At 40.7% G+C, this 14993-nt stretch overlaps 1 protein-coding gene across 5 annotated transcripts in view; it reads left to right on the top strand.

Annotated features, from left to right (window-relative positions):
• celsr1a (cadherin EGF LAG seven-pass G-type receptor 1a) overlaps positions 1 to 14993 on the top strand; it is a 265949-nt gene that overhangs the window by 223531 nt on the left and 27425 nt on the right. For all 5 annotated transcript variants that reach the window (XM_055653028.1, XM_055653026.1, XM_055653027.1 and 2 more), the window contains exons 17-24: positions 2943 to 3044; positions 6777 to 6871; positions 9013 to 9222; positions 9675 to 9858; positions 11395 to 11538; positions 12814 to 12988; positions 13685 to 13852; positions 14674 to 14800. In XM_055653028.1, the coding sequence (XP_055509003.1) occupies positions 2943 to 3044; positions 6777 to 6871; positions 9013 to 9222; positions 9675 to 9858; positions 11395 to 11538; positions 12814 to 12988; positions 13685 to 13852; positions 14674 to 14800 (1205 nt within the window). The remainder of the gene's footprint in view (positions 1 to 2942; positions 3045 to 6776; positions 6872 to 9012; positions 9223 to 9674; positions 9859 to 11394; positions 11539 to 12813; positions 12989 to 13684; positions 13853 to 14673; positions 14801 to 14993) is intronic.

The raw sequence follows: 14993 nt of genomic DNA, 5'->3' as shown, positions 1-14993 counted from the left end.
CTAGTCACTGCCAGCTAACCGGAAAAGGCCCCCTTAATTACCACTCTTTGCCTTCTGCCCGTCAGCCAATCTTCTATCAATGCTAGTATCGTCCCTCTAATACCATGGGCTCCTATCTTGTTTAGCAACCTCATGTGCGGCACCTTATCAAAGGCCTTCTGAAAATCCAGGTAAACAACATCCACTGACTCTCCTTTCACTCAAACAGGAACCTGCACACCATGAACCTGTACACTTTTAAAAACATTCAACTCTCTGGACATCACTTTGCCCTCAAACAACCTATTTTTTCCAGGCAAATTTTCAAGTTCCTGTTTAATACCTACAAACGGCCTTGCCCCAATTTGTAGATCAGCCCTGTTCTAATCCATTACTATTTTAATGCAAAATGAACTGTGGTTGCAGGTCCCAAATGGTCCATCCACTGACACTTAAATCACTTTCCTTCCAATTTGCTAAGAGTAAATCAGCTTCTACTTATTGCCTGAGGAAACTCTCCTGAACACACTTGTCAAATCACACCCCTTAATCCTATGGCAGTCCCAACCTATACTGGGAAAGTTAACCCCCCCCCCACCATAACAATACTATTAGTCTTATACCTGTATGCAATCTCCCGGTATATATGTTCCTTTAATTCCCATTGACATAGAACGCTCCCAACAAGGCGATTGACTCTTTTTTTCCTCTCTGTTGCACCTACAGAGCCTCACTGTAATGTCATTACTGTTCCTTCAGTAATGTCATCTTGGACTACTGTCATGATGTTCTCCTCAATCACTAATGCGACCCCCCACCCCCGTCTTTTTTTTTTTTAAAGCCGCCTCTATCCCGCTTGTAGTATGTGTACTCTGGAGCATTAAGCTGCCAGCCCTGTTCTTCTCTCAGCCAGGTTTCATAATTGTTATAACGACCCAGTCGCACCTATCCACACCCTGAGTTCATCCCATTTACCTGTCAGGACTGGAGCATTGAAGTCAATGTAATTTAATCCAACTGTTTTTCTTTGCTCCTGCTGTGTTCCTGCCTGTCTTCTTGTCACTGATTTCTGTGCTGGTTTCCAGCTTAACACCTGCCTCGCTGCTGCATCTGCCAGTCCAGTTTAAATCCTGGCAATCCTGCCCGCCAGGATGTTGGTCCCCCTCCAGGTTGCAACATGTGCCTCTTGTTCAGGTCTCCACTGCCCCACAAGAGATCCCAAAGGTCCAAACATTGGAATCCTTGTCCCCTGCACCAACTTCTTAGTCATGCATTCATCTTTTCTGTCTTTCTATTCCTTTCCCCACTAATGCATGACGCCGGGAATAATCTGTAGATTACTACCCTTGAGGTTCCTCATTTTAACTCAAGTCCCTGTATTTGTCAACCATTCCTTCTCTCCAGAGATGCTGTCGTTACGCTGAGTTACTCCAGCTTTTCGTGTCTATCCCTGTATTTATTAAGCAGGACCTTATCCCTTTTTTTACTCGTGTCATTTGTGCCAATGTGCACAATGACTTCTGGTTGCTCACTTCCCCCTTGAGAATGTTCTGCAGCTGTTCCAACACATGCTGGACCTTGGCACGAGGTAGGCAACACATCATCCTGGAGACCCATTTGCTGTCTGTCCCCCCCACTAATGAGCCTCCTATCTAATTCTGACTAACTTCACCCACAGAGCCAGATCTGGTTCCACAGACCTGACAGCTGCCCTCTTCTGATTGTTCATCTTCCCCAACAGTATCCAAAAGGGTATACTTGCTTTGGAGGGGAATGGCCGCAGTGTATTCCTGCACACCCTGCCCAGTCCCTTTCCTCATGGTCACCCATCTGTTTTCTGCCTGTGCCTATGGTGTGAACACCTCACCCTAACTCCTACCTACGACGCTATCGTTCTCCAGGATGGACCCTGAGGTCACTCAGACACACCTCCGCTTCCCTTCCATTGTCAGAAGGGAGCTGCAGCTGCACACACTTCCCACAGGTGTTAATCCTCAGGGACACTGGAAGTTCACTTGACTTGCCATATCCTGCAAGAGGAGCATTCCAATGCCTTGGCTCGTATCGCAACTGCACTAAGTTTAGTTTAGTTTATTGTCACTTGTACCGAGGTACAGTAAAAAGCTTTTGTTGCGTGCTAACCAGTCAGTGGAAATACCGTACATGATTACAATCAAGCCATCCACAGTACACACGATAAAAGGATTAACTTTTAGTACAAAATAAAGTCCCGTCAAGAAACGCTACTGTTGGAGTAGAGATTTAAAAGAATGAAGCGATTATAATGCGTGATTGCAGATCCACTTCTGTGACAAACACACAAAGCATCGACTACTGCACACAACATAAATCTACACAAGTGTCATAAATGTTCCGACCTTATCCTGCCGTCACCCTCCGCTCAGCCTCCTTGTGGAAAACACACAAATCAAAGGCTCTACACTTCCCCTCAAATACAGTGCCTCAACACACATACTCTCCCATCGTGGCTGTTCCCAATATTAGTATAGACTTAAAAAGCTGGAGCATCTCAGCGGGACAGGCAGCATCTCTGGAGAGAAGGAATGGGTGACATTTCTGGCCGAGACCCTTCTTCAGACTGACCAGTGAGAATTGGACTATTGGGTGTGTGGGGCAGTGGAGACCTGAACAAGAGGATTGGTCAGTGTGAAGAATGGTCTCGTCCCGAAACATTACCCATTCCTTCTCTCCAGAGATGCTGCCTGTCACTCCAACTTTTTGTGTCTATCTTCGGTTTAAACCAAGCATCTGCAGTTCCTTCCTACCCAATATTAGTATATTTGAAAACACTGTGATGGAATATTTGGTCAAATAGTTAATATCAGAATGTCATGTTGGTATCGTTATTGTTGCAATATAGAATTGACAAGCAATGTCACAAGAATCCGGATTGTTTTTATGGCTGTACAGGCATATTTAGATGAATGTTTAATTTGTTTCAGTGAAATATGATGTGTGTCCAAAAGCCTTTGAATCAGGCATCTGGTGGCCACGCACAAAATATGGAAGACCAGCAGCCATGCCGTGCCCCAAAGGATCAATAGGTAAGTTACTGTGTAGATGTTTTGTTTTGTTTATTGTAATATGTACCGAGGTACAGTGAAAAGCTTATTGTCACTTGTTATCCAGTCAGGGGAAAGATCATCCTGGAGTGTAGGGCTGCTACACATACTGACCAGATCATTGGCCTGAATTTTCCAATTCTATTTACGACAAAAACTGTTAACATTTGTAAAGCTGGGTGTAATTTTGCCATTTCCTTGCATATGGAGTTTAGCCAAGAATTCCCAAAGTTGATCTCAGTGATTCAGCATGTCCTTTCTCAAGCTGGTCTCTTGTTTTAGCCTTCTCCAGTGTAACCAAAGAAACTCAGTGACATTAGGAAGAATTCATATACTTGCAGAGTACTCATATACACATACATTTGCAGACTATTTTTGTTGCAAAATACTTTGGATTTTTTTTTTGCTGCATAGTATGCAGTTGATTGTTGATGATTGCTGCATCACTGCTGAATAAATCAATTCTAGAATGCAGACACTAATTAAATCATAATTAATTCAAAACTGAATTATATTAAAATAATGAAAACAAAATAGTTAGGAGTGCATAGAGGGAGTGCAGAGAAGGTTTACCAGACTGATTCCTGGGATGTCAGGACTTTCATATGAAGAAAGACTGGATAGACTCGGCTTGCACTCACTAGAATTTAGAAGATTGAGGAGGGATCTTATAGAAACTTACAAAATTCTTAAACGGTTGAACAGGCTAGATGCAGGAAGATTGTTCCCGATGTTGGGGAAGTCCAGAACAAGGGGTCACAGTTTAAGGATAAGGGGGAAATCTTTTAGGACCGAGATGAGAAAAACATTTTTCACACATAGAGTGGTGAATCTCTGGAATTCTCTGCCACAGAAGGTAGTTGAGGTCAGTTCATTGGCTATATTTAAGAGGGAGTTAGATGTGGCCCTTGTGGTTAAAGGGATCAGGGGGTTGGACGATTTGCCATGATCAAATTGGATGGCGGTGCAGGCTTGAAGGGCCGAATGCCCTACTCCTGCACCTATTTTCTATGTTTCTATGTTTAAACAAAAATATTGAATATAGTTAGTACCTTAACCATATCCGTATGTTGCAATCTCTAATTCCTATTCAGAAATATTTGAACTGTTATCTAAAATTGTGCTTTTCCCTTACCATTTACTGCTTATCTCAATTCTTCAATGGTAACTTGGTGGCTCAACTACTTTGGTGAGAGTGCAGTGCATAGATGCCAGGGATTTCCTGGAATTAATACCCAGCCTCAGCCAACACAACCAAAGGAGTAGAGTGTTCAGCAGAAGTTGTTATGTTTTTGTCAGCAATTTTCTTTGAGGCCAGCAGTGAGTGGCACACGTAACTATTGGCAGCAAAATCCAGATCAATATTGTAGGTTCCTTTTTCTCACTTCTACCTCTTTGAACTTTTACTATTATATACGTTACTGTATCGCTGAGAGATTCATGATGAATCTGGGTTTTTATTATTTTTTATAACTTCATTGCTATAGGGCTGCAAAAAACTTGCATTAGTTGAAATATTTGACATTGAAACTAATAGAAAATTTGAGCCGATGATTTGATTTTATACCAATTTGCATATATATATTGACATTTGATATGTCCTGATAATCCCAATATTCAACATCAGCCTGACTACCTTTATTGATTCTCCAATTATTGATCAAATAACTTGATATAGTTAAACATGATTTGACTTTAATAATTTTGAACTAGCTGTGATGAACCAATATTTATTAAGTTTAATTTGAGTTGTGACCTTTCTGCACTGGTTTGAATTGGATTCTTTGTTCCAAGAGCAAGGTCTGAGTAATGTTTAACCATCATATACGGTGCAGAGTTACTGCCTAACATCCATTGTTTGTTCAACCTGTAGAGGGAATTACACTAACAAAAGTAACAATATGACCTTTGTTAACTAGTTGTGGTTCTCACCCTTTTTAAAAACCTGCCCAGACCCTTACTGTTAAGGAATGTAATTTAAACAAAACTGCAGTCAGGTGCAGAAAAAGACCATTATAAAGTAAATAGTTGAAATGCCAAATTTCAAATGAAAGATTTGATTGTGCGCAATTTAATTAAGTATTTCATGAAACCCTCCACCTGAAAAACAAGAGATTGCAAAAGTTTTGTTGATGAAAATGGAATACAGCGAAGTTATTATAATGACTGACAGAGGCACAACACACAGATGCTGGAACCTGGAGCAAGATACAAACTGCTGGAAGAACTCAACAGGTCAAGCAGCATCCAACTGCTCCAGTATAGTTTAGAGATACATTGCGAAAACAGGCCCTTCGGCCCACCGAGTCCACAACTTTAACACTACTCTACACACACTAGGGACAATTTTACATTTACACCAAGCCAATGAACCTACAAACCTGTACGTCTTTAGAATGTGGGAGCAAACCGGATATCCACTGTGATATCTAGTTAGACATATTCTGTCAACAGGCTTTGATGAAATACTCCACCAGTCTCAATGAAATTGTACATAAATAATACTATATGGATCACAACTGAATATATGTGACAGTTTATTAGTTTGGGAAATATCTTGTTTCTTCTCTAGATGTTTAGATTTTTTTTACAACCGATAATGAAAAGTTAGCACGATGAACAAATTTTAGAAAAACAAATGTAAAATCCATGTTGGAAATCGGAAATGAACATTTAAAATCTTAGCAAGTAAGGCATCATCTGTGGCAGGTGGAGCAGAATATGTGATTTTAAAAGTTCTACTGAAAGTTTATTGCACAAAAACCATCGGTTGCTTGGCCTGCCAAATATTCTTTTTTTGTTTCATTTTATTTTGATTCATTAAAATCTCAGACTCCTTGATTCCTGTCAGCAGTATGACATAATTTATCTGAGATGAGTTTAGGCAGAAAACCTAAGTGGATTAGCTTATCTGAAAGTTGCCATGGGAGGGGGTGGCCAAAATTCCCTCTCCTACACCATGTAATTCCATAGCACCGGCAGTCAGAATTCACAGTCCACATGCCAGGGTCTGCATTCAGCTGGTCTCTGAGGCAACAGAGAACACAGAGCCCCACGGTTTAACATTGACCTGCACACAGTCCATTGCAATCTGTATTCTGGAATTTGGCTACGTTAACACGACATAAAAGCTATTGTGAGGGTCTAACCATTGTCAGATTGCATTTACTTATTAATCTGTCCATATTGGGGAATATTTTAATGAATGTGAAAGGACAGTAAACTGACTGGAGTTCAGTGCAATTTGTGACAAACCTTTTGTTAAAAAAAAAGCAAGAGGTGCCCAGAGCTGTCAGTGTTCTGTTTAATCAGTGGGCAGTTAAACAGCGCAAGTTCGAGCTAGGACCTCGCAACACCTTTAAATACCTTCTGTTTGACTTTGATATGCATTGGTGTCAGAAATTGAATTAATTCATAGATATCATTTTCATGTGTCTTTTTTTTTCTCTCTGCAAGGCACCAAATGTCACCCCTCGGCTTGTTCCCCCAATCTTTCTCTCCCTCTCCCTTTTGCATATTCTTTCAACTTTGGTCTAATGGTTCCCTGATCCCATGGCATTATCCAATATTAAAGATTGCCTTACTGAACAAAGGATTACTTTGGCTGTAACTTACCAAGTTGTCTTGCTGTCACCCTGAAAGTGTGTGAATATACTGACATTAAAGAAATTAACAATGGCTCGCTGGTAATCAGATCTTAATTTTTCTTTGCAGGCACTGCAATTCGTCACTGCAATGAAGAGAAAGGCTGGCTTCCCCCTGACCTTTTCAACTGTACCACGCTTACCTTCATTCAGCTGAAGTCTATTGTAAGTTCCCTTTATTGTACATGTCTGTGCTGCCAAAGGTAGAATATTGCAGATGCTGCAAATCTGAATTAAAACGGAATACATTAGAATTACACAGCCAGACATGTAGCATCTCTGCAGAGGGAATTTGTTAACTTTGCTGAATCTGCAGGTGGATTTGCCTCTCTCAAAATTAAAGGTTTTTCCCTTCCTCTGACTGTACTTTGTGATAGAGACCGTTTATTCTTGTATACGACAAGAAATGTGTTATACTTGACTAAAGCTGCAGGAACCAGTAAAGCATTCAAATAAACCTCTGCTACAACCCCATGTTAATAGGTAGAAACAAGGAACTACAGATGCTGGTTTACAAAAAAGGATTCAAAGCGCTAGAGTAACTCAGTGGGTCATGCAGCATCTCGACACGGGAAGTGTGCAGACCAGAAACATCATTTTTCGATGTTCTCCAGAGATGCTGCCTGACCCGCTGAGGTTTTTCCGTGGTTGATTAGAACAGAAGACACTCTATGGTTTTGGAAAATCATTGCCCTCACTATCTCTCAGTCATGTCTACTCTTGCCTCTCAAGTCAGGAGGCCAAATCCATAGTCAAGAAACCTGAGCCTCTGTTCTGAATTAGCACTCTATGAGCTCATTGTTTTGTAACAATTACTGACATTAACGCAGCATTGTGGATTACCTGCTGGTTGTTTTTTCAATTTTAATTGTCATTGCCAGTGTACAGACAGAGACAACGAAATGCATTTAGCATCTCCCTTGAAGAGCGACATAGCAAACGATTGAACCTGCTGGTAAGTGGGGGGGGGGGGGGGGGTTTTGGCAGTCACCGAGGTACATAACCGAGATACGTTGTTGATAAGTATTTTTTTTAAAGTAGCATAAAGATCATGTTGTTCAATTGTGAGGTGCAGAGAACAATGATGTAAGGTTACCCTGTATACATCTGTTCTGTGTCAATGTCAACACTGACTTCTCTGCGACAAGTTCTCACATCTACTGCATGACCACAAAGGAACATACAAGAACACAAACTGCACTCTTCCAGCTACAAGGGAATGTTGCAGCTTAAAGAATGGAGAGGAGGGAATGGTTGCTGGATTAATTGGATAGGCACGGGACAATTCTCCCAGGGGCACAGAGGGAGCAGGATAAGCCCCATAGAAGATATGTTCTTTGGGAGCAATGGGGCTACAGCCAAGCATTCATGGATCTCCCTTCTGTGGGCAGAAGGCCAGTCTTCATTCCTTGAGGGTGCTGCAATGAGCAGAAAACTATCAGATGTACAGATATCAGTAGCAACCTGCTGGGATCCTGAAACTTGGACGTAGAGAGTGACTGTGCACTTGAGCTCCACTGACAAAGCAGTCCGAGCCCTTCTGAAATCCTGTCTTCAATACTGCAGAAGTTCACAGATTGCTGTGAGGGCAGTTTTTCACTGAATTCCGGTACATATGACAATAATAAACCAACACCAAAACCAAAGAGAATATATTTTTAATATTGACCCTCCAAGTTGCAATCTCTCAAAGCAAATAAGGTTGGTTATTCCAGAAGTAAATAAGAATTGTTGTTTAGTTTAGTTTATTATTGTCATGTGTACCGAGGTACAGTGAACAGCTTTTGTTGGCATGCAATCCGGTAAAAGAAAGACTACATGAATACAATCAAGTCGTCCATAGTGCACAGATAAAGGATGAAGGGTACATTTAGTGCCAGATAAATGCCGATTAAAAATAGTTCAAAGGTCTCCAATGAGGTGGATGGGAGATCCCAACTGCACTCTAGCTAATGAGAGGACCGTTTAGTTGCCTGATAATGGTGGGGAAGAACTGTCCCTGAATCTGGAGGTATGTGTTTTCAAACTTCTGTAACTCTTGCCTGATGGGAGAGTGGAGAAGAGAGAATGACCGGGGTGAGTCTGATGGCAGCCTTCCGTGCTTGGAAGGGTCGTTATGTGAAGCAGTTTCAGCAAGACAGTTGTGAACTGTTCTCTTTTGAGACGTAATTACACAATTTACTGGAGCCATCCGAGACTTGAGTTTATAAATGCAGTCCATAGTTTATGCAAGTTGTTCAAATTGTTTCTTACATCTCTGCAGTTATACAATTTACTGACTTTTTTTTGTTATGGTTTGCAAACAGATGGAAAAACTTCATCGCAACGAAACCAGGATGAATACAAATAACTCAAAGAAACTCGCCAGTATGCTGCTGAATGCCACCAAACACACAACAAATTATTATGGGAATGATGTGAAAATAGCTTATGAGCTGATCAAGAGGATCCTTCAATATGAGGGAAAACAACAGGATTTTGAACTGGCAGCAACTCAAGATGTTGAGTTTAATGAGGTTGGTATCTGGCTGGGTACAAATTGAAGCATTCAGCCACGGAGAGGATATTAATCAGTGACTTTGGCCGCAGTTCTTTAAAAAAAAAAGATTAAAAGATTATCTATAAATAATACAGCACCACAGGGAGTAATATTGCGATACATTGGTACTTGGGATGAAGGGTAGAAGCAGCTACAGAATCTCCTATGTCTGGCTCCAATCCCAGTCATGTAGGTTGGCCACTACTTACTAAAATGGAGGCATTACAGTACTTGCCTCTGACTGGAAGGTTTTAAATATATGCTGTGATTTTCATTTCGTCTGCTATTGCCTCTTGTGTTCTTGTTTGTGTTCTGTTTTGGTTTTGTTTTTGTTTTTTGTTTGCCTTGCCTTGTAAAGCGACTTTGAGTCCTTGAAAAGCGCTATATAAATTCAATTTATTATTATTATTATTATTATTATTATTTCAGAATATTGTCAGAGCTGCGAGTGCCATTTTGGATCCTCAGAACAAGGAGCATTGGGAACAGATCCAGCGGACAGAAGGAGGCACAGCGCATCTGATGAAGCACTACGATGAATACGCACACACCATAGCGCGAAACCTCAGGAAAACCTATCTCCGACCCTTCACCATCGTCACTGCAAATCTGAGTGAGTCATGAGGCAGTGCTGTCTAATCATATCAATATAACTCTGAGAAAAAATGGTACACTGGAAATATTAGAGTGAATTCTAACACCCAGAATTTACAGTGTGGGGTTGGTTTTGATTAAAAAACATATTTGAAACCCGACCCTCTCCTGACCACTTCCAATTTTAATGTAGACAAAAGTGCTGGAGAAACTCAGTGGGTGAGGCAGCATCTTTGGAGTGAAGAAATAGGAAGGAAATAGGCAAAACGTTTTGGGCCGAAACCGGAATATGAGGTGCTCTCCTTCAGACATGGTGTAGGGTGAAGGTCGGGGGGGGGGGGGGGGGGGCTGGTCTCCGCCTCTTGTCGCACCTGGAACGACTGCTTGGGTCCCTTTCGTGACATCTTCCTGAGGCAATCTGGCAATCTCCCCCCCCCCCCAGAGCCCCCCTTGTCCTCCCCACCCATCATTCAAATGACATTTTCGAAGGGTCTCAACCCAAAAACGTCTACCATCTAAATAATGTGGATAGCCACTGGATTTAACCAGCTTTTCAGGTCCCCGTTGCTGGCTGCATTTGCATTGGGGAAACCTGGCAGCTGAAGGGAAACAATGGCTAGTTTGGGATAAGTGGGCACTGCTTGTGGGTTAGGAGGAGCAAGCCTATAACACTCACCCTCCAATAAAAAACAATGCCAGGTTCATGGTTTGGCTCAACCCACTCCTTCCTTTGAAGTTCTACCCTCGTGACTCGATGCTTAGCACGTTAATCAATCTGACATCAAAGTAGGAAATTCATATCTGCATACAGTTGGAATTGAAGTATGTGAAGCATCTAGCATGAAATTATGGACCCAGGTTATGTAACCCAACTATCTTAGAATTCCTATCCTTCTGATGGGTTGATGTGTTTAGAATCACAATCATTCAGTCTTTAAGCATTCCAACCTGTTGTGCTGGAATCCACTGTGTCTGATGCATTGCAATGCTTGCTCGTTGCTGGACTCTATCTCAACAGCCTGGTTACGGGTATCCCATCACCTCAATCCAGAGACGCCTGTAAATAAAAAGTTACGGCTTTCTCTATGCATATCACATTTAAGTATTCGTGGCTCAGTGCATAGGCTGCTGCCTCCTATTGCTTTCTTCGTGGGACCTCCGTCAGGCTTAGCTGCATTCCATGTGCAGCTGGTGAAGATCTATCGCCAAACCCTCACAACAGCCAGATAAAGAATGGGAGGACCACTGACTCCCAGCATCAGTAATCCTTTCCTCGTCCCTGCGCAGTGCACAGAGTTACAACTGCTGATTGTGGTGGAAGTACTCAGACCTGAAAAACTACACACAAACCTGAACCAGCCAAACAAATCTTGCCCATCAGTCACATACTTCATGAGTCTGAAGGAAAGTCTATAACATTTATTCATTGTAAAATTATTATTTCTTAATATGTCAACATTTAAGTAAACCAAAAGCAACTAATTAATGATAATGTAAAACCGGTCTTTTTCCTGTGTATTTGACCTTCATGTTGATGTGTTTCTTGTACCCCTAGTCATTGCAGTCGACCTTTTTGAGATACCAAACTTTGGAGGCACCATCATGCCACAGTTTGAGAAAATCCGTGAAGAAATTCCAGCGGACCTTGAATCCAGTGTATTTTTTCCCAATGCCCTCTTCAAAGTCGGCGATGACCAAGGTAAGGAGTGTTTCTATCTTCTTGTTGCAGTTTTATTTAAATCTTTGGGTGCTGGGTTTTGCTCTAAGTGCAGGCCTGAGCCAGTGGACAAACTACCAGACTTAATCCACATTCCAGTACTGTTTAATTGCTCTGGAAACTGTAAGGTCCAAGAACAATATGCCTTTCTTTCCATCACATGGGTACGTTTGGGTTGTATTTGAATCTCATCAATGAAGAAAATGCTGCGGAATGTTTGAGAAATGTCCCTTAGTTCAGAATATTAATCTCAGTTGAGCACTGGGTCCAATATAGCAGATAAATTGTTTGGCTTATCTTTTGAACTACTCATGGGAAAAATTGAAGCCTTTGAAGGGAAGCATTCGCTGGAAGTGTTACATCAGCTTCACAGCAGTTTTAACATCTAATGGCTTTGATGCTGTAGGACTCCTGCCATTAATGAAATAGAACAATTTTTCATAATCCTTAGCTGAGCGTGGAGCTGTTTTCTTTCACAAGTGAAGCAGGTCATGCGGATTTATTGCCCTTTGACGTGAAATGATGCTGCAGTCGTCCAAGAGTCAGTTCATTCATACCTTGGCAGAACCCACACTGAGGCAGCATGCCTCACATGATGTGAAGTAAAAAAATCGTTTTTCAGTAGCTAACGCATGTAAACCAGGACGTTTGCAATTTTATTTTCTTATCTGTGTCGAGTCACTGATCGTAACCAGGTGTGAAGGCTATGGGTGGCTCACTGTTGAGAGCAGAAAATCACTTCACATTCCCACTAACTGTCCATGCTTGGTCGTGAAGAACCCACAGTTTGCATTGACTGACCAGGATGATGTGTAGGAAAGGCCTCTGGGGCTGAAATAGAAAAGGACCAGGTACAGCTCTGGGACGGACACTTCGGTTCCACGATGTTTGTGCTGAACATGATGTCAAGTTAAACTGGTCTCATCATACCTGCCCCTCTCTGATCCATGTCCCTCTATTCTCTGCACTGCCATGTTGTATCCAAAAGCCTCTTAAACGCCACTATCATATCTGCCTCCACCAGCACCCACCTGGCAATGCGTTCCAGGCCTCCACCACTCCTTGTGAAAAATTGAGAGAGAAGGATGTGTGAAAGGCAATTTCATCATGTTGATGGATCCATCATCAGAGGTTATCATGTAGATTGTACACTAAATGTTGAAATCTATATGGGAATTCTTAAATTTCCACATGACCTAAATCTAACTGAAAGTGTGTAAGGAATGGCTTGATTCTTCTTCTTGTGTGAAACTCCAGGACAGGGTTATCACCCGACACACAATGGAAGTTGGAGGCCAGAGAATGTATTGGCAAAGAGGCAGAAGAGAAGAGCAGATGGATCCCATCAATATGCAGTTGGTGTGGTGATCATATATCGATCGCTGGGACAGCTCTTGCCTGAACGGTTTGACCCTGATCGAAGAAGTATGAGGTACGTTACTCATTGTGTAATGAACTTTCTGGAATAGTAGTGACTATCATTTTTTCATTTTCTTAAATAACCGGGAAAGCATAGCCTTTCCATTATGTCATGGTCTGAGCACTCAAAGCTGAAGTGTCCAATTATCATATGACCATCTCAACATTGGAAAATAAAAAGCAGCTTTCAAGGTTTCAATCACTTGGTGATTCTCACTAAACTGAAAATCAGATAGTTTGGGCTTTGAAGTTGCATTGTTTTGAGAAATTTATAGTCACAGTAGGTCCTTGTTTGTCGATAGACCATTGGCAAATTGTGTGGCCACTGAGTGAGAGGTGGTGTTTGTTTTCCAGTAGATTCTCCAAACTATAGACTAAATGGTTATTGGAAACTTATTTCAAAAGAATCAACTCTGCTGCAAGAAGTAAATCAGTGATCTCTTCAACATGTTTAACTTTTGAAGCCCTCCATCTGTGTTACACATGTGCCTTCTGCTAGCAGCAGAATTTGCTGCTTGCTTTGATTTTTTTTTTCAAATAGTTGTGATGTGAGATTGAAGGTAATTACAGGGTGCCTTCACTTTGAGATACTTTTATGGGCTATTGGAGGAAATTGAAACCTCTGGGGTTCTTGCATACCTTGTCTTGCTCTGCCAGAAATATCCGAATACCTTCAGCATGCCTTTATCAATGTGTTGTTTGTCTTCAGAGTTCCTAACCGGCCAGTCATAAATACACCCATCGTGAGTGCCACAGTTTACACTGAGGACCAGGAGTTGCCTCAACAACTGCAGAGCCCAGTAACTCTGAAGTATCGTTTGTTTGTGACAGAAGAAAGAACCAAGCCCCTCTGTGTATTTTGGAATCATACTCTTGCGTAAGTGAGACTCAAAAAAGTCTCTTTGAATCTGTTAAGGCATTAAAAAATCAGAATTTCCTGTTGAATGCGATGTATTATTTATATTATATATATATATATATATATATATATATATATATATATATATATATATATATATATATGTATGTGTGTGTGATGTGTATTGAATATATATATATATATTGAATTTATTTGTCATTCAAAAAAATTTGAACGAAATGTCAAATTTGAACAAAATTTATATATTTATAATAAATATATAAATTTTGTTCAAATTTGATATTTTTCGTTCAAATTTTTTTGAATGACAAATAAATTCAATATATATATATATATTCAATATATATATATATATATATATATATATTGAATATTCAATATATATATTGAATATTCAATATATATATTGAATTGAATTTATTTCTAATTTTTTAAAAAATTGAATGAAATGTTACCATACAGTCATAACGATAAAAGCAATCAAACCACAATTACATAAATTTAACATACACATCCATCACAGTGACTCTCCTCCAGGCACCTCCTCACTGCGATGGAAGATAAAAAAAAGTATTATTATATATATGTATGTATATATATAGTGTGTGTAGTATATACATATAAATCAGTGTCGATGAGCATCAGCACCACTGCTATGCGAACATCATCTCAATCTACTAGATCCAGTTTAACAGGAGAAATTGGAGCATGTATCATGTTGGACATGCTCATTATTCAATATTGCACAAATATTGAGGACATTACACAGCTAATGGTTCTCAGTTTTTTTTAATCCTTGCATTGGTTTCCTTTGATAGGATTGGAGGCACAGGAGGGTGGTCTTCAAAAGGATGTGAACTTGTGCACCGGAATGAATCCCACATCGACTGCCAGTGCAACCACATGACTAGTTTTGCCGTGCTCATGGACATTTCCAAACGGGAGGTAAGGTGGATCATGTGCCTATAGCCAAGATGCTTCCATTGTGCTCGAGGCACTACAGCCTTCCTTTTCCAGTTTATTAAACACATTTTCCACATAGTCAACTCAGGCAGGGACATGCTTCCCTTTTTGTCTTCATTTCCTGGCGTTAAAACAGGTTGCAGTATCTGAACAAACTTAAAAATACAGCCTGTAG

This window comes from Leucoraja erinacea, chromosome 22, assembly GCF_028641065.1.
Source record: "Leucoraja erinacea ecotype New England chromosome 22, Leri_hhj_1, whole genome shotgun sequence".
In the NCBI taxonomy this organism is placed as follows: Eukaryota; Metazoa; Chordata; class Chondrichthyes; order Rajiformes; family Rajidae; genus Leucoraja; species Leucoraja erinaceus.
This window is presented reverse-complemented; position numbering and strand designations above follow the sequence as displayed.